Source organism: Bos javanicus, chromosome 1 (assembly GCF_032452875.1).
Source record: "Bos javanicus breed banteng chromosome 1, ARS-OSU_banteng_1.0, whole genome shotgun sequence".
NCBI lineage: Eukaryota > Metazoa > Chordata > Mammalia > Artiodactyla > Bovidae > Bos > Bos javanicus.
The window spans coordinates 94,589,871-94,609,181 of NC_083868.1; the positions used below are offsets into that span (position 1 = coordinate 94,589,871).

At 38.9% G+C, this 19,311-nt stretch overlaps 1 protein-coding gene across 3 annotated transcripts in view; it reads left to right on the forward strand.

Annotated features, from left to right (window-relative positions):
* Window positions 1-15,051, forward strand: part of SPATA16 (spermatogenesis associated 16) — a 275,661-nt gene extending 260,610 nt beyond the window's left edge. For 2 of the 3 annotated variants that reach the window (XM_061415522.1, XM_061415531.1), the window contains exon 11: window positions 14,739-15,051. In XM_061415522.1, the coding sequence (XP_061271506.1) occupies window positions 14,739-14,861 (123 nt within the window). In that variant the 3' untranslated portion in view covers window positions 14,862-15,051. The remainder of the gene's footprint in view (window positions 1-14,738) is intronic. The other variant, XM_061415539.1, reaches the window with a different exon arrangement.
* Window positions 15,052-19,311: the final 4,260 nt, after the last annotated feature.

The window sequence follows — 19,311 nt, forward strand, 5'->3', positions numbered from 1 at the left end:
GTTTATAGCAGTTCCTTTTACCCAGTACCTCATGTCCAGCTATCAAGAAAATAATTACAAGACAAACCAAAAGGTGAAAAACACAACTTGAAGAGACAAAGCAATCATCAGAAGCAGATATGGCAGAGATGTTGTAATTGTCAGACTAGAAATTTAACACAAAAATGATTAATATGCTAAGGGCTCCAATGGATAAAGTGGACAGCATATAAGAAAAGATATGCAATAATTATAGCAACAATATATTCAACTATGTATATATCTTAAGTATGTGTGTATATATAATACCTTTTTAAACTGAAAAAATTATAGAAATGGACAACAAATTAGTGGTTGCCAAGGGTTAAGGAGGTGGGGCAGGAGGAAAGTGGGTGTGGCTATAAAAGAGCCGCACAAGAGATCCTGTAGTGATGGAACTGCTCTGTATCTTGACTATATCAGTGTCAACATCCTAGCTGTAATATTCTACCAAAGTTTTATAAGATGTTACCGTGGGGACAAACTGCATAAAGAATACACAGATTCTTCCTGTATTACTTCTTACTGCTGCATGTGAATCCACAATTATCTCAAAAGAAAAAGCTTAAAATATATGTACTCCAACTTTCAGATAAATTATGCCATTAAGCGTTGAAAATAAATTTTTAAAAAGCCATGATACATTAAGAACAAAGTGATAGCAAGATTTCATAACTGTACTCTAACTCTACACTAAATTTGTTTTACAAGTGCTATTATTATGGGGATTTTCAATTAGAAATTGGTAATATAGTTTAACAGAAGTTTTTTTGCATATTTTGTAATATATCACAGGCATCTAATGCCTTACATTTCCACATTGTACTTTTATGACTATCATACCAACATACAGAATTCACTAAATTAAAATGGAGAAATATGAGGCTATTTGTTTGAATGCTAGCCAAAAGCTAAAGGAAACTGCTGTATTATGAACAGCAGAAACAACTTTGTTTCAGAAATTAAAGTTTATTTTAGAAATTAATTTCAAGCCTCTTTGAAAACAATTGTCATTCTAATAAGAATTAAAATTCAAACCATTTTGGATGATAAATATTTAAAAGCATTTGGTCTGGAAACTAAACTGGAAGACAGCAAGAAAACTAATGTTATGAAATCCGCTGTGGTGGATTAAATGGCTGTTTTGCCAAGAGGATTTTGATCCACATTGCAAATTGCTGGAAATACATCCTCCTTCTATAACCACCACTACAGTTGTAGAAACATGATATTTATTCCCAAAGATTCAATTATTATTTTATCTATTTTTTGTCTTCTTACAAGGCTTCTTTAAAAGCTTTATTTAAAAAAAAATCCTTTGAGCACCAAATCCCTGAAGCATGAACATATACAAACCCCTATAAACATATTTAATTGTCTCTCCTTAATCCAGACTACATGAAATCCAATCAGAGAAGGCAATGGCAGCCCACTCCAGCACTCTTGCCTGGAAAATCCCATGGACGGAGGAGCCTGGTAGCCTGCAGTCCATGGGGTCCCTAGGAGTTGAACACAACTGAGCGTCTTCACTTTCACTTTTCACTTTCATGCATTGGAGAGGGAAATGGCAACCCACTCCAGTGTTCTTGCCTGGAGAATCCCAGGGATCGGGGAGCCTGGTGGGCTGCAGTCTATGGGGTCGCACAGAGTTGGACACGGCTGATAGGAAATCCTATTTCAAGCACAGTGTCTTCCTTCTTCCTGTAATTTACCCATGCATTTATGTTTGAGATCACGTTCCTCTCACTGCTATTACTCGACAAAAACCCACACTGTTTCCCAAGGTACATGCTAAGCATGTGCAGGGGGCACCAACAAAGCAGGCAACATAAACCAGCAGGAAAGTGAAAGGCAGAGATCAGCAAAGTCATGTTTGAGGAGAAAATCGGAACCTAATTGAGCTTTATGGCTTAGTACATACATCTTCAACTTACAATAAGGTTACATCTCTATAAACCCAACATAAGCTGAAAATACCATCAGTTGGAAATTACTTAATACACCTAACTTCTGGACATCACAGCTTAGCCAGGTCTACCTTAAATGTGCTCAGAACATTTACATCAGCTTCCAGTTGAGCAGGATCATCTAACACAAAGCCTATTTAAAATGTGTTGAACAGCTCCTGTAATTCATTGAATACTATACTGAGAGTGACCATTAGAATGACTGTCTGGGGGCAGGAGAATTCTAAGTGTATGGGTTAGGGACTTCCCCTGGTAGTCCAGTAGTTAAGACTCCATGTTCCCAATCTAAGAGCCATAGGTTCCACCCCTGGGCAGAGAAATAAGATCCCACATGCTGCACAGTAGTGTAGCCTAAAAAGTAAATAAACATCTCAGTGTTGATCCTCAGGATCCTATGACTCACAGAGAGGTTCGACTCACTGCTACCACCCAGCACTCCAAGAGTATCAGACCCTATAATCCTAGCCCAGGAAAAGATCAAAATCCAAAAGTCAAAGTATGGTTTCCAGTGAATGTATATCATTTCTGCATCACTAAGAAGTCGAAAAATTATGTCAACAAATTATGTTGACGCATCATAAATCAGGGATTGTCTATCAGATCGGATCAGTCAGTCAGTCGTGTCCTACTCTGTGCGACCCCATGAATCGCAGCACGCCAGGCCTCCCTGTCCATCACCAACTCCCAGAGTTCACCCAGACTCACGTCCATCGAGACAGTGATGCCATCCAGCCATCTCATCCTCTGGCGTCCCCTTCTCCTCCTGCCCTCAATCCCTCCCAGCATCAGAGTCTTTTCCAATGAGTCAACTCTTTGCATGAGGTGGCCAAAGTACTGGAGTTTCAGCTTTAGCATCATTCCTTCCAAAGAAATCCCAGGGCTGATCTCCTTCAGAATGGACTGGTTGGATCTCCTGGCAGTCCAAGGGATTCTCAAGAGTCTTCTCCAACACCACAGTTCGAAAGCATCAATTCTTCAGCGCTCAGCCTTCTTCACAGTCCAACTCTCACATCCATACATGACCACAGGAAAAACCATAGCCTTGACTAGACGAACCTTTGTTGGCAAAGTGATGTCTCTGCTTTTGAATATGCTATCTAGGTTGATCATAACTTTCCTTCCAAGGAGCAAGCGTCTTTTAATTTCATGGCTGCAGTCACCATCTGCAGTGATTTTGGAGCCCAGAAAAATAAAGTCTGACACTGTTTCCACTGTTTCCCCATCTATTTGCCATGAAGTGCTGGGACCGGATGCCATGATCTTCGTTTTCTGAATGTTGAGCTTTAAGCCAACTTTTTCACTCTCTTCTTTCATCTTCATCGAGAGGCTTTTGAGTTCCTCTTCACTTTCTGCCATAAGGGTGGTGTCATCTGCATATCTGAGGTTATTGATATTTCTCCTGGCAATCTTGAGTCCAGCTTGTGTTTCTTCCAGTCCAGCGTTTCTCATGATGTACTCTGCATAGAAGTTAAATAAACAGGATGACAATACACAGCCTTGACGTACTCCTTTTCCTATTTGGAACCAGTCTGTTGTTCCATGTCCAGTTCTAACTGTTGCTTCTTTACCTGCATACAGATTTCTCTGGAGACAGGTCAGGTGGTCTGGTATTCCCATCACTTTCAGAATTTTCCACAGTTTATAGTGATCCACACAGTCAAAGGCTTTGGCATAGTCAATAAAGCAGAAATAGATGTTTTTCTGGAACTCTCTTGCTTTTTCTATGATCCAGCGGGTGTTGGCAATTTGATCTCCGGTTCCTCTGCCTTTTCTAAAACCAGCTTGAACATCAGGAAGTTCACAGTTCACATATTGCTGAAGCCTGGCTTGGAGAATTTTGAGCATTACTTTACTAGCGTGTGAGATGAGTGCAATTGTGCGGTAGTTTGAGCATTCTTTGGCATTGCCTTTCTTTGAGATTGGAATGAAAACTGACCTTTTCCAGTCCTGTGGCCACTGCTGAATTTTCCAAATTTGCTGGCATATTGAGTGCAGCACTTTCACAGCATCATCTTTCAGGATTTGGAATAGCTCAACTGGAATTCCATCACCTCTACTTAGCTTTATTCGTAGTGATGCTTTCTAAGGCCCACTTGAATTCATGTTCCAGGATGTCTGGCTCTAGGTGAGTGATCACACCATCGTGATTATCTGGGTCGTGAAGATCTTTTTTGTACAGTTCTTCTGTGTATTCTTGCCATCTCTTCTTAATATCTTCTGCTTCTGTTAGGTCCATACCATTTCTGTCCTTTATTGAGGACTGTCCTTCATCTTTGCATGAAATGTTCCTTTGGTATCTCTGATTTTCTTGAAGAGATCCCTAGTCTTTCCCATTCTGTTGTTTTCCTCTATTTCTTTGCATTGATCGCTGAGGAAGGCTTTCTTATCTCTTCTTGCTATTCTTTGGAACTCTGCATTCAGATGTTTATATCTTTCCTTTTCTCCTTTGCTTTTCGCTTCTCTTCTTTTCACAGCTATTTGTAAGGCCTCCCCAGACAGCCATTTTGCTTTTTTGCATTTCTTTTCTATGGGAATGGTCTTGATCCCTGTCTCCTGTACAATGTCATGAACCTCATTCCATAGTTCATCAGGCACTCTATCTATCAGATCTAGGCCCTTAAATCTATTTCTCACTTCCACTGTATAATCATAAGGGATTTGATTTAGGTCATACCTGAATGGTCTAGCAGTTTTCCCTACTTTCTTCAATTTAAGTCTGAATTTGGCAATAAGGAGTTCATGGTCTGAGCCACATTCAGCTCCTGGTCTTGTTTTTGCTGACTGTATAGAACTTCTCCATTTTTGACTGCAAGGAATATAATCAACCTGATTTCGGTGTTGACCATCTGGTGATATCCATGTGTAGAGTCTTCTCTTGTGTTGTTCGAAGAGACTGTTTGTTATGACCAGTGCATTTTCTTGGCAAAATTCTATTAGTCTTTGCCCTGCTTCATTCCGTATTCCAAGGCCAAATTTGCCTGTTATTCCAGGTGTTTCTTGACTTCCTACTTTTGCATTCCAGTCCCGTATAATGAAAAGGACATCTTTTTGGGGTGTAAGTTCTAAAAGGTCTTGTAGGTCTTCATAGAACCCTTCAACTTCAGCTTCTTCAGTGTTACTGGTTGGGGCATAGACTTGGATTACTGTGATATTGAATGGTTTGCCTTGCAAACAAACAGAGATCATTCTGTCATTTTTGAGATTGCATCCAAGTACTGCATTTTGGACTCTTTTGTTGACCATGATGGCCACTCCATTTCTTCTGAGGGATTCCTGCCCGCAGTAGTAGATATAATGGTCATCTGAGTTAAATTCACCCATTCCAGTCCATTTCAGTTCGCTGATTCCTAGAATGTCGACATTCACTCTTGCCATCTCTTGTTTGACCACTTCCAATTTGCCTTGATTCATGGACCTGACATTCCAGGTTCCTATGCAATATTGCTCTTTACAGCATCGGACCTTGCTTCTATCACCAGTCACATCCACAGCTGGGTATTCTTTTTGCTTTGGCTCCATCCCTTCATTCTTTCTGGAGTTATTTCTCCACTGATGTCCAGTAGCATATTGGGCACCTACTGACCTGGGGAGTTCCTCTTTCAGTATCCTATCATTTTGCCTTTTCATACTGTTCATGGGGTTCTCAAGGCAAGAATACTGAAGTGGTTTGGCATTCCCTTCTCCAGTGGACCACATTCTGTCAAATCTCTCCACCATGACCCGCCCGTCTTGGGTTGCCCCACGGGCATGGCTTAGTTTCATTGAGTTAGACAAGGCTGTGGTCCTAGTGTGATTAGATTGACTAGTTTTCTGTGATTATGGTTTCAGCGTGTTTGCTCTCTGATGCCCTCTTGCAATACCTACCGTCTTACTTGGGTTTCTCTTACCTTGGGCGTGGGGTATCTTTTCACGGCTGCTCCAGCAAAGCGCAGCCATTGCTCTATAGTTGCATTAATTTGCCAAGACTGCTATAACAAAGTATCACAAACTGAGTGACTTGAACAACAGAAGTTTATCCACAGTTCTGGAGGCTGGGAGTCCAAATTCAAAGTTTCGTCAGGGTTGGTACCTTCTGAGGGCTGTGAGGAAGAACCAGTTTATGCCTCTCCCCTTGTTTCTGGTGGTTTGCTTAACCTTGGTGGTTACCACACCTTGGCTGTAGGAGCATCACCCCATCCACTGTCTTCATCTTCACAAGTTAATCTCCTTGTGTGAGGGACTGTCTCCAAATATCCCATTTTTATAAGGACACCAGTCATTTTAGTTAAGGCCTATCCCAAAGACCTCATTTCAACTCGATGATCTCTATAAAAACCCTGTCTCCAAATAAAGGTACATCCTGAAGTACTGGGGCTTAAGACCCTAACACAGGAATTTTGAGGGAATGAAATTCAACTCATTACAGTAGTATTTGATTTTAAATGACTTTGGGAGGGAAAGGGACACCCAGATCTTCAGAGTGATTCTCTATTCCCTCTATCACATCTGAATGACTCCCCTTTCAAAGCTGTATTAGGCCGAGGCTGTGTGTCCCTTTCTGTTACCATCTCTCACCAGCTTCGCTCATTTTGAGCTTCTTGACATTTTTTTCCTTAGTTTGTCCCCATTCCTAACTCTCTACGCCCTAAATCTCAGCTTCTTCCCCAGCAATGCCTCTGGTCTCATGGCTAGCCATTACATAAGACATGGAAAGTGGTACTATTGCTTCTGCCTCTGGCTTACAGGCCTTCAATTACCAAATAAAAATAGGTTGGATCTCTGTGCAAATGAAACCATAGTCAGCCCCACAAATCATAGTGAGGCAGCAGCAACCCTCCTTCACAAGAAAACTCTCAAGTGCATAGAAGCTCTCCTGACTTCAGGCTATCCCCACACTTGCCCCCTACACATAAGATACAAACCAATTTTACAGTAAAAGATTATCAGAGAAAATATCCAAGTACTTTTTATTATGCCCGTACTGAAAGTTACTCTGAAGTGGCTTTGTGAGGGAGAACATTTTAATCTGTAAAAATATTGCATTTTATCCTAGAACTAGTAGAATAATCTTAAATTTTGATATGATAAAAAAATCATTAACTGAGAAGAAGAATAATCTGATGATTGAATAATCTGATCCAGTTATAGAGTGAGAAAGAAATAAAGTATACTATAAACTACACTTAAGCTAATCCATAATAGGAGTCCTTTGGATGCAAGATAAAATGTTGATATATCTGGAGAAGTTATAGGTCTTATGGATATGCTTTTGTAAGTGAAATATAATGAAGTACTGAGAACCCTAATATCTATGGATGTTTATATCAACCAGTTCGATATCTTGCATTACATGCAATACTAATACAGCAGAAATGGTTGGCTCCCTCTTACTTCCATAGTGCTCTTTCAGTGTGGTACAATGCAAATGGCAATGTATTCTGCTTCCACTGAGCACATTTCTGTACAGTGAATCCAGGCAAAAATAACATCATTAAAGTAGTACTTTAAAGTTTATTTAATCCAACCCCCGGTCACACATGACCTGAATAATTCACTTGCCAAAAATGTCATCTAGTGTTTGATTTCCAGTGTCTGGTGATGAGGGTCACCATACCTTATCCCAAAACACCTTCCACTTTTACACAGTTGTGAAAATATCAATATAATATCTATTTTTTTACTCACTGAAGTACTCATTCAGCTGTTTACCAGTTCAACAAATATTTATTGAGACCCTGATATGAAACCACCAGACACTAGACAATGTGCTGTTATAATCCTTGTGGAGGACTTAGACGTTTATGAAGAGCTTTCCACAAACATCAAGCCATTTAATCCTCACTAAAACCCTGTAAATAAAGTCTGATTATAATTAATTCATGATTTACACTAGAGAAGAGAAAATTAAATTTCAGTAGTTAAGTTACATCACCAGTGAAAGCAATGAGACTCAAACCCATATTGTAATTCTAAATGGTACTCTCTTTCAAATATGTAAGCTAACACAACAAATTCATCTCCCCTTCACATATCACCTAAAGATACCGCAGATTCCTGTTATGTTTTCTCTTTCCCCAGTAAACATCTCCAGGTCCTCCAACTTTTCTTCATAAAGTTTGGAGTTAAAACCTGGACATACCCAGCACCAAACATCACAGCCCAGATGAGACAGGACACGGCCAGAAAAGGGAGAGAACTATTACTCCCATTGAGACACATTTTAAACATTGTAGTTTATAATCAGATCAGTTTTGGTTAACCAGGGAATACAGTTGAACTTTTTTGAACTTGCAGCCAATATACACTATCAGAAACTCATACCTTCATACCCCTTTCTCTGTCCCCTCCTAATTCTACCCTTTACATAGTTGAATTTTGAGACTTAATCACAAGACTTGAAAGCATATCGAACACCCACACTTGGCACAGTTACTGAGGCAGCATCCTTAGAGAGTGGAGGTCAAAAACACAGGGACTGGTAAAGTTCTTTGGCTTTTCATTTTATTTCACTTTTATATGTATTTTTAAATTTATTTTTCTATTTAATGGGGATACACTTCCAGATTCAAGTATTAATACTACTAGTAAATAATAAATATTCAGAGCTATGCAATATTTCACATAAACTGTTTAATTTCATTAGGACCCTGTGAAGCCACTGACAGATGAAGAAACTTGGGTTCCAAGAAATTAAATAAGTTTGCCCAAAAGTCACACACCAAGAACATGCTGGAGCTGGGATTCCAACCCAGATATATCTGACTTTGCCCCAGCAAGCTCTCTCTCTACCATAACCACTTTTTTGTTCTCAATAACCGAAAGCATCACTTTTTGTTTCTTTTTCTTATGACTTTTTAACTGCTAGAATGCTTTTCACACAGTAGACCACAAAATAGTGGACTGTTTTTTCTTTTCAATTAGGAGTTTTGCATCATTCTGGCTTTTAGCCTAGTATTAGGCTATTATTACAGGTCCATTTTTTTAAACACATTTCTGATTATGTGGCCTTTTTCTACCTCTTACATTTGTCGCTAATCAAACTCATTCTTTTCCCCTAAAACTATTCATTGAATTTTATTCTTTACCTCATTAAGATACCATTATTGTCTCAAATGAGAAACTTCACACTTATTACTAATTCTGCCTGCCTTCTAACCCCAACATAGAATTTTTCATCAAGACTACACTTCTTATTTCCCAAATGTCTCTTAAACTCTTGATGCAGGCCCCCATAGTATTTTTCGTATCTTATTGCACTGGGCCCTAATTGATCCACCTGCTTCTAGTCTCCCTAGCTGCATTCCACCCCATACAATAGCACCACATTTATCTTTCTAACCATGTAGCTAAATATTTTTCAACTTTTTATAAGCTGACCCCAATCTGTTTCCTGCTATGTATATCTCTACTCCCAGTCCCCTCATGCCCACATCTAGGCTATGTGACTCACCCCTATCAAATATCCCATATTCTTTCGCAACTTCCTTTTATGAACGCCATTCCCTCTGTCTGGAATGAGTTTCTTGTCCTGACAAAGACCCATCTCCTATCACCTCCCATACTCCTCCACGTTTCCTTCAGATAGAATTCACTGTTCTGACATTTTTGCTAACAGAACATTTTTGTACATAATTCTTGGATAAACATTTATGCTTTGTTGCAGTCATTTTTTCATTAACTGTCTTTCCTATATGAATATGAACTCCTCAAAAACAAGCATCCTGATATTTTTGCTTATTACCTTAGTAAAATACCAAATACATAGTGAAAGTGAAAAGTGAAGTCGCTCAGTTGTGTCCGACTCTTTGCGATTCCATGGACTGTAGTCTACCAGGCTTCTTTGTCCATGAGATTTTCCAGGCAAGAGTACTGGAGTGGGTTGCCATTTCCTTCTCCAGGGGATCTTCCTGACCCAGGGATAGAACCCAGGTCTCCTGCATTGCAGGCAGATGCTTTACCCTCTGAGCCACAGCAGCTTCCCAAATACATAGTAGATGTTCAATAAATATTTGCATGAAAGAACAAGAGTTATTTCCTCTGAGATCTGAGCTGACCGGAAATTTTCCTGTCATAGTGAAGTGAAGTGAAGTTGCTCAGTCGTGCCCAACTCTTTGCAAGCCCGCGGACAGTAGCCTGCACCAAGCTCCTCCGTCCACAGGATTTTCAAGGCAAGAGTACTGGAGTGGGTTGCCATTTCCTTCTCCAAGGAATCTTCTCAACCCAGGGATCGAACCCAGGTCTCTCGCATATATACGAGACCAGGTCTCTCTCTTCCTGTCATATATACTGGTCTGTTTAGTTACCACCACATTTCTTCCTAATTGGTATTCTTTGTTTTTGTACTGTTAGAATTTCAGCTTTGACATCTCCTGTGCTTCTCAGGCTATCTTCTCTTTTACGGTTTCAAAATCATCTTTTTCCTGAACTTTTTGACTCCACACTAAGTCATGACAGATAGACTTTTGTGTATAAGAATTAAAAGTCCTCAGATACTAGTTGATAAAAATTTCCTAACTCTTTGATGTGGATTTTGATTAATAACCATATGATAGGTGAGAATCTGCCCTTGGACTGAATTCTTCAGTTCCCTTCAGTCATCTGGCATCCCAAATTCTCTACAAGCTCATTTGGGCTGATGTTCATATCTCAGTAATGCCACGTCAGCATTGGCACACAGATACACAAGAGAATGTTATCTGCCCATTTTGCAAATGGGAAGATTAGACCCAGAATGACCAAGGACACTATCTGATATAATTAAGCAAGTGGATCCTCTCCCAAAAAGAAGGTCTAATAAGGCCTCTGCTCCCAAAACTGGTTTGTTTCCTTCCTTATATGCCTACATATTTGTGTTTTATTTCCCTAAGGGCTTTATAGAAATTTCTATCATTTGCAATCTGTTCTTCTTAGTTATATAAATCTATTTTCTCTTAAACCAGCACTTTTCTTTCCTTGACTTAAAAAAAGAAAATAAAGAACCAGCTTTACTAAAAACATGTTTCAGCTCTCCTACACTTCAGTAAGTACAGAAGCTAAAATTGACTTACTTTACTGCATGTTGTGTCATTCACCTAATGGTATATTCTGAGAGAATAACCTCTGATTTGAAAACTGTAAAGGCACATCTTAAGACTGGACAAACTTAAATCTGGTGTGAGTACAAGTCATGAAATTTTTTTATTTAGTGTGTCCTTGGAAATTATCCACTTCCCTGGTGGCTCAGATGATAAAGCATCTGCCTGCAATGAGAGTGACTTGGGTCCAATCCCTGGGTCAGGAAGATCCCCTGGAGAAAGAGATGGCTATCCACTCAAGTACTTTTGCCTGGAAAATTCCATGGACTGAGGAGTCTAGTTGGCTACAGTCCATGGGATTGCAAAGAGTTGGACACAACTGAGCAACTTCACTTTCACTTGGAAATTATCTAGGCTAACCTTTTTCTTCACTAAAGGCTAACCCTTAACTGATCCACCTGCTGGATCCACCATTCTGAAAACTGAAGGTCAGAAAGGCCAAGTGACTTCTCTGGGGTAATTGAGGATTATAAACCAGGACAAGAGCAGAATTCAACACTTCTGAATCCTTATGCAGTCAGTGCCCTTTCTACTTTTGGCCATTTCAAGCATGGAGACCACACCTTGTTATTACCATGCTTAAACTCAAATGGTAATAGAATGATGGCATATGAAAGCAATTATTTAATCTGTGAAAGTTTCTCAGTCATCTCTGACTCTGTGCAACCCCATGGACTGTAGTCAGCCAGGCTCCTCTGTCCATGGAATTCTCCGGGCCAGAATGCTAGAGGTGTTCCTTTCTCCAGATGATCTTCCCAACCCAGGAATCAAACCCATGTCTCCAGCATTGCAGGTGGATTCTTTACCAACTGAGCTACCAGGGAAGCCCATAAATATTGGACTGAGTTGCCATGCCCTCCTACAGGGAATCTTCCCAACCCAGGGATCAAACCCAGGTCTCCCACATTATAGGCAGATTCTTTACAGTCTGAGCCACCAGGGAAGCCCAAGAATACTGGAGTGGGTAGCTTATCCCTTCTCCAGAAGATTTTCCCAACCCAGGAATTGAACCAGGGTCTCCTGCATTGCACACAGATTCTTTACCACCTGAGCTACCAGGGAAGTCCCTCTTTCTTATTTAATTTGTAAGAGAAAAGAAAGCCTTCTGATATATTTCATACCAGTCACCACTTTGAGTATGGAAAAATACATCGGTTTCTGAACACACTGATGTCTTCAGATCTATTATCAAAGAGTAAAATTACTGAAGGTCTACCATATCCTAGGTATTGGGAATAAGGAACACCATGGACCTAGTTGCCTGCCTTATGCAGCAAGCCAGACAGGAAGATGGATACTATATAAATCATTATAAACAGTTAAGAATTAAAATAGGCAAAGAGTGAATGGACTGCTGAGGGAATATGTTACTGAGAACCTCAACCTGATTTGAGTCATCAAGGAGTATGTCCTTGAGACACTGATATTGAACCTGAAATCTAGAGGATATGTAAGCATTCCAATGAGAATATTCCATCGGAGGTCATAGCATTAGGAAAGTCAAGAGTGCATAGAATGCTGCATGGTTGTACTTAGAAAACTGAGAGATGTACCACAGAGCTAAGGCAAATGGAATTACAGGAGACAGAATTAGAGACACGAGTGTAGTGTAACCAGATCACCCAGAGATATGTAGCTCATGTTAAGGACTTGGGAATCCATTTAGGCATTTTAAGCAGGGCAAACTGTGATCAGATACACATTTTTAAAAGATCATTCCAATATTATTGGGATAATGGGTTGAAAGGATAGCATGTAGACAGACCAGGCAGGAGGCGAACACCTAGGCCAGGAGAAGCATGCATAGAGTCTGTACCCTAGACCTCCCAGGGTAATTCAGTGGTACTCTGTATTCAAATAACGTATCTTGTGTTTCTTCTTTGTCTTTTCTAATGAAAAGCAACCCAGTTAATCAACACTGCTCTTAATAAACACAATTTTCAAAAAAGATAGCAGCCACCCAACAGATATTTTAAAACTATTATTTTTCTGTAGGACATGTTTTTTGTTGCATTGGGGTTGTAATTTTAATTGTATTGGGGCTAACTGCAATCATTATCATTGTAAAGAGCTTCAATTCAGATGATACATTTTCAGTGCAAATAACTTGAGTGAGCCACCAACTCGACTACCAAAGTAACAGTAAAGTGCCATCTATCGTGTTTGTTTTGATTATGCTCTATGTTAATTTTTTACCTATGATTTTGGTATAAGTTGGATAGTATACATGGATGGAATACATAAAATCATGCACTGACTTCATGACAAGATTAAAAAATATTCTGTCAAATCATTTTGAGTATTGCTGCAATAATCAGATATCATAAATTACACAAACTTTTGGGAAAAATCTGCCTGAAGTAATTTTAGGTTTTCAAAAATAATTGTTTTCACATAAATAAGCTATGTTATTTTCTTATGGAAACCAACGGATTGTATGCATCACCTTGTGTGATATAAGACCTAACTATAACATATAGATGAATGCGACTATGTATTATTCTCTTTTTGACAACCTGAATTATCTTTTGGGTATTACTCCGAATGATAAATCAAGTGATTTAAAAGTAGAGCTCAAAATTGGAAAATTGAACTTGTAAGTGCTTTTATCTTAAGTAGATGATATGTTCATGCACCTTGAAGAGTAAGTGCTCTAGCTTTGAGCTAACTTTATGACAATAGGCTCTTCAGTGAGTGACTTTAGGCTAATAGAATATGCAGGTCCTGGGAATCAGGGTTAAGTATGAATTGTTATTCATCGTGAAAGCCCAACTCAGCATATATGTAAACTGTTTTACTCTGACAAACAGCACAATGCATTCAACTGTCATTGAATAATTTTAAGTTTGTTTGGAAGAAAGACTAATAATTTATTTTTAAGCACTACTTTTATATATTATCTTTTTTTTTAACTTTTCCTTTTTATTTAAAAGAGAAATGGCTCCTACTAAAACAATATGGAAAATTCATTTTTCTCCCAAGTGGCCTAAGTGAAGTGAAAGTCGCTTAGTCGTGTCCGACTCTCTGCTACCCCACTACTATACAGTCCATGGAATTCTCCAGGCCAAAATACTGGAGTGGGTACCCTTTCCCATCTGCAGGGGACCTTCCCAATCCAGGGATTGAACCCAGGTCTCCCGCATTGCAGGCAGATTCTTTACCAGCTGAGCCACATGGGAAGCCCAAGAATACTGGAGTGGGTAGCCTATTCCTTCTTGAAGAGATCTTCCTGACCCAGGAATTGAACCAGGGTATCTTGTGTTGCAGGCAGATTCTTTACTAACTGAGCTATCAGACAAGTGGCCTAAGGGGTATACTAATTAATGTAGAATCACTGGTTTTGAGGGGTGTAGATTTTGTTTCATTCTTCTTCTAGATAACTTTTACCAGTTATTTCTTTCTGAAATCCCTGGTTTCACTGACCATTAAAGACAGCAGGTAATGATACTCCCAAGTTCCATTCTCCAGCATATAGGACCTGGTGGTAAATTCCTGCATGTCTTCTTCATGTTCCTAAAACAAAGGATGCTGAAATGGAAATCAAAAGGGGACTTTTATGTTTAATTGTATCTGTCACTGCCACTTCTGTTCCAATCTTGGGCCTGTATGTGCCGTGTACTTTTAAATTCCTCACCATTTTCCTGTATACACAAAACCTGCGGAAACAACAAACACTGTTGTATCTGTTTATTTCTTCCAGGTTGGACGAATTGAAGATTTTCTATACCAGTTGGAGGATAGTTTCTTAAAAACTAAAAAACTGAGAACTGCTCGAAGGCAAAAAACAAAAATGAAGCGGCTTCAAACTGCACAGCAAAGCTAGTCACTGGGGAGCAGGTGCCACCACAGAGAGACATCCCAGAGAAAGGGGCCGTGGCATCCCACCAGTCTGCCTGTGACAGCCTGTGTCAAAGGCCTAAAGCCACAAGGATGAGGTGGTGCTCCTCTTGGCAAAGATGTTCCACACTGCATTAATCTCAACTGGCAGCAATAAATGTTCTCAGCAAGTTTCACCTGACTCTTGTTCAAATTCATCTTAGTTAAATAGCTTATCAAATAACCATTGCTGCCTCTCTCACCTGTCTTGTCCTTTCAGCACTGACTAAAGTGCAGCTGCTGCTGCTGCTAAGTCACTTCAGTCGTGTTCGACTCTGTGTGACCCCATAGACAGCAGCCCACCAGGCTACTCCGTCCCTGGGATTCTCCAGGAAAGAATATTGGAGTGGGTTACCATTTCCTTCTCCAGTGCATGAAAGTGAAACGTGAAAGTGAAGTCGCTCAATCGTGCCCGACTCTTAGCGACTCCGTGGACTGCAACCTACCAGGCTCCTTCATCCATAGGATTTTCCAGGCAAGAGTACTGGAATGCGGTGCCATTGCCTTCTCCAAAGTGCAGCGGGTCTACCCAAGTACATTTTAGTATGTGTGCATATTCATTACCAATCAGTCACATACAGATATAAATGCAGAATTTAAGAATTACAAACTGATAATATACTTTATTGATTTTCATAGAGATTACCAACATAGTATGGCTGATATCAGTTATATCATTAAAATCTGTACTTTTTCCCTCTGGATCCTTCACATCCCCTTGGCCCTTAAATCACTCAACTCAAACACACATATTTGACAAAGTAATGAGTCAAGAATCATTACTGAAGACCTCAATTAACACCAGTAAGGAGGTGTGAGAATAGAGTAAAAAGGTGGAACCCAGATAGAGAGTAAAATAAATAAGAAAACGTAAATTTTAAAAAGAATGGAGAAAATTAATAATATCTCAGAGTACATTAATAACATGAAAAGGGAAAAGGGTAATAAAATACTTACTGCTGAATTTTTCATTATATGGTGAGATTGTAAAGAAATCAATAATTCAGCCTTCAGTGTATTTTAGATTTGTATAGTCATAATTATGTGAGATATAAATATTTTGAAAGTTTGAAACAAATTATGACCTTGATTTCCCTGTAGACCATTTGCTTAATTCTTACCTTTAACAAAGAGTTTTTCTCTTTTCTCCCCAACTCCACCCAGAGATCATCATTGCCATCACATTCCCTCAGGTTAGATATTAATGGTAGTCAGTTAAAGATAGGGGTATTTATGAAACTCCTTTTGGTTTCTAGACCCAGACCAGCACAGCATCTCAGTTCTATTCTTGTAAGTAGCAGAAAATAATTTCTTTCCATGGGCACTTGAGTCTGTAGCCAGATGTGGGAGCCTAAGACAAATGGCTCAGCCTTCCATTCAGCCACTTCTGCTGTTCTCTCTCTTAATCACTGTCTGTCCAGGAATTTCCTTTTATTAAAAAAATTATATATATACACACACACACACACACATACATACATATATACATAGGCTTCCCTGGTGGCTCAGTGGTAAAGAATCCACCTGCCAATGCAGGAGATGCAGGAGACACGGGTTCAACCCCTGGGTCAGGAAGATACCCTGGAGAAGGAAATGGCAACCCACTCCAGTATTCCTGCCTGGGAAATTCCATGGACAGAGGAACCTGGTGGGTTACAATCCATGGGGTCACAAAAGAGTCGGACACAACTTAGCGACTAAACAACAAAACAATACACACACACACACACACACACACACACACATCTTTACAACATCTCTAGGAGATAAAGTTTGCTGAGCTTTGAATTTTAACTTCAGTGTTAGGATTTTATTCTCCCAAAGAATGTCTATATTCTCTAACATTTTTTTGTTTTGTTTTGTTTTTCATCGTCTCAGAATCTTAGCATTGGCTATTCTGAAAGACCTATTGATATTCTCATTCTGTAGGTGTTCAATTGCTTTATTTTTGTTCTTCAAAAATTAGTGTCCTGTCATTCCACAGTGCTGAAAGATTATATTTGAAAGTAATACAGTTACAATTATTAGATTATGACTTCACTCTGTGACCATTTCCCCCAAATCCAATACTATATATATATTGGTTGTTTTTGGCTTGGACTTGAGTAGGGAAACAAAGGCAATTCTAGTTGGTCTTAGAAAGGATGATTTAAAATGGAAATCAAAAAAGTTCTAAAGAAAAATTTTTTGAGAAAAAAATTAACATTCATGGCTCTTCAAAAGGGTATCAAATGTTTAGGATTTATGATACATATAATAGCAAAGTCCACAGGAATGAATTTTGCTCATGGTTTCAATATTAATGTCAAGAGCCTTCAATAGCAATAATGTAGTATAATTCACAACACTTGGCCTCCCATTCCTTGTTTTCGTCTGCAGATGAAGGATTTGTAAAGCAGTATGGTATTAGTTTAAAAATTAATACCAGAGAAAGCAAAGTTTACAAAGTACTTTCAGAATGCTTATTTTATACCAACTTCATAAGAATTTCATTGTGTATCCATTTTCTCCTTTCATAATTGAGGAAACCAATCCAAAGAGGTTAATACTTGCTTGATTCCAAAGATCTGTTTTGTCCCACACTTGCTATTTGAAATGCGGTCCATTGACTAGCAGCACCAGCATCACCAGGGAATTCATGAGGAATGCAGAATTTTAAGCTCATCCCCAAATCTACTGTATTAAAATCTGCATTTTAACAAGCTCTCTGAGTACTTTACATATGCCCAATAAAGTTTGAGATTTGCTCTTTTACCATATTAGAAAATATTTTCCTGTGAGTTCAAAGTTAACACAGAACGTGATGATGCAGCTACTCTTAGATTTTGGCCCTCAAATATTTCCTAATATAATCATTTCTGCAAAGGATTATACACCACAAGAACCAAAAAGTTAACAATTCAGTAATAAGAGGATATGTGTTCTTTCTCTACCATTTTACTCTAAGATTTTATCCTGTAACATTTCAAAAACATAAAGTGAAACAAAAGAAACATATAATGGCTGAAAAGAAGTGGTATACACTTCATGATACACTCCATGCTCTAAATACATCAATGGTTTCCTGTGTCTTCTCCTATCATTTCTCCTGTGTCCCCCCAACATTTGCTGACATGCATCTAGATGAGAAGCAGAACTCTGCTGATCTCTAGAGCTAGGGGCAACTTATCTTTCAAAATACCTCAACAGATTCTTCCCAGCTTGTCTACATTAGGGTGATTAATTCTGTACATAGGATGTATTGGGGAGACTGCCACTGCATATTCTTCTATAAAAAATAGTTCAGAAGTCCCATTGCCAAAAGGAAAAACCCCAAAGAAGGCCACCTATGATCACATGAAAATCCTCTGTATTCTGACCTTCATATTCCTTAATGTCAAGTACTTGATCCTTCTCAACCATCCCTTCATCATCCTTCAGGGCATTTTGGTGTTGTTTGTATGTGTAGGGTTCAGAATATATAACCCTGAAATATGCTACACTGGCATGTTTATTATTTTGAATTAAAGGTACTCAAGAAACTGCCAAATGCAAGAAGAACATTCTGAACTTCCTTTGTTCTCCCAAAAGTAAAAAATAAATTTCCCATATATGAAAGATACCCTCTCTGTACCAGGAGGTGAAAGACATCCTAAGACATCTTTATCTCCAGAGTCGGAAATCAGGTCCAAGAAGGCAGTATTAAACAAACCTTGTTACTTCACCATTTACAAACCCCAGCCCAAATCCTTCTGTCTTGTCAATTCTAAAGAAATTTATCGTTTCTTTGCCTAAAAGGTATAAAAGCTTCCTGCTTTGGTCACTTCTTTGAGTCTCATATCTTTGTGAGACTCCAGCATGCACAGATGTAAGTTAAATTTGTTTTTCTCCTGCTAACCTTTTTATTACAGGTGGATCTGAGTCAATAATGTAGAAGAGAAGAAGGAGGTTATTTTTCCTCCCTTATAGATGTTTTCCTCAGCTTTTCTGTTCAAACTTTTCAAACCTAGGGAAAGTGGTGAGAATAGTAGAGTATATACTCAGCCATGAAAAGGAACAAAATTGTGCCATTTGCAGAGACATGGATGGACTTTAAGGTTGTCATACAGAATGAAGTAAGTCAGAAAGGAAAACAAACATCATATAATATTGTTTATATGTGGCATCTAGAAAAATGGTACAGATGAAAGCAGAAATAAGAGTCACAGATGTAGGGAACAAACTTATAGCTACCAAGCTGGGGAGAGGTGAGATGAATTGCCAGATTGGACTTTATACCATGTAGAAAACAGATAACTAATGAGAACCTATTGTATAGCACAGGGAACTCTACTCAATGATCTGTGATGACCTAAATAGGAAGGAAATCCAAGAAAGAGTGGATTTATGTATACATATAACTGATTCACTTTGCTGCA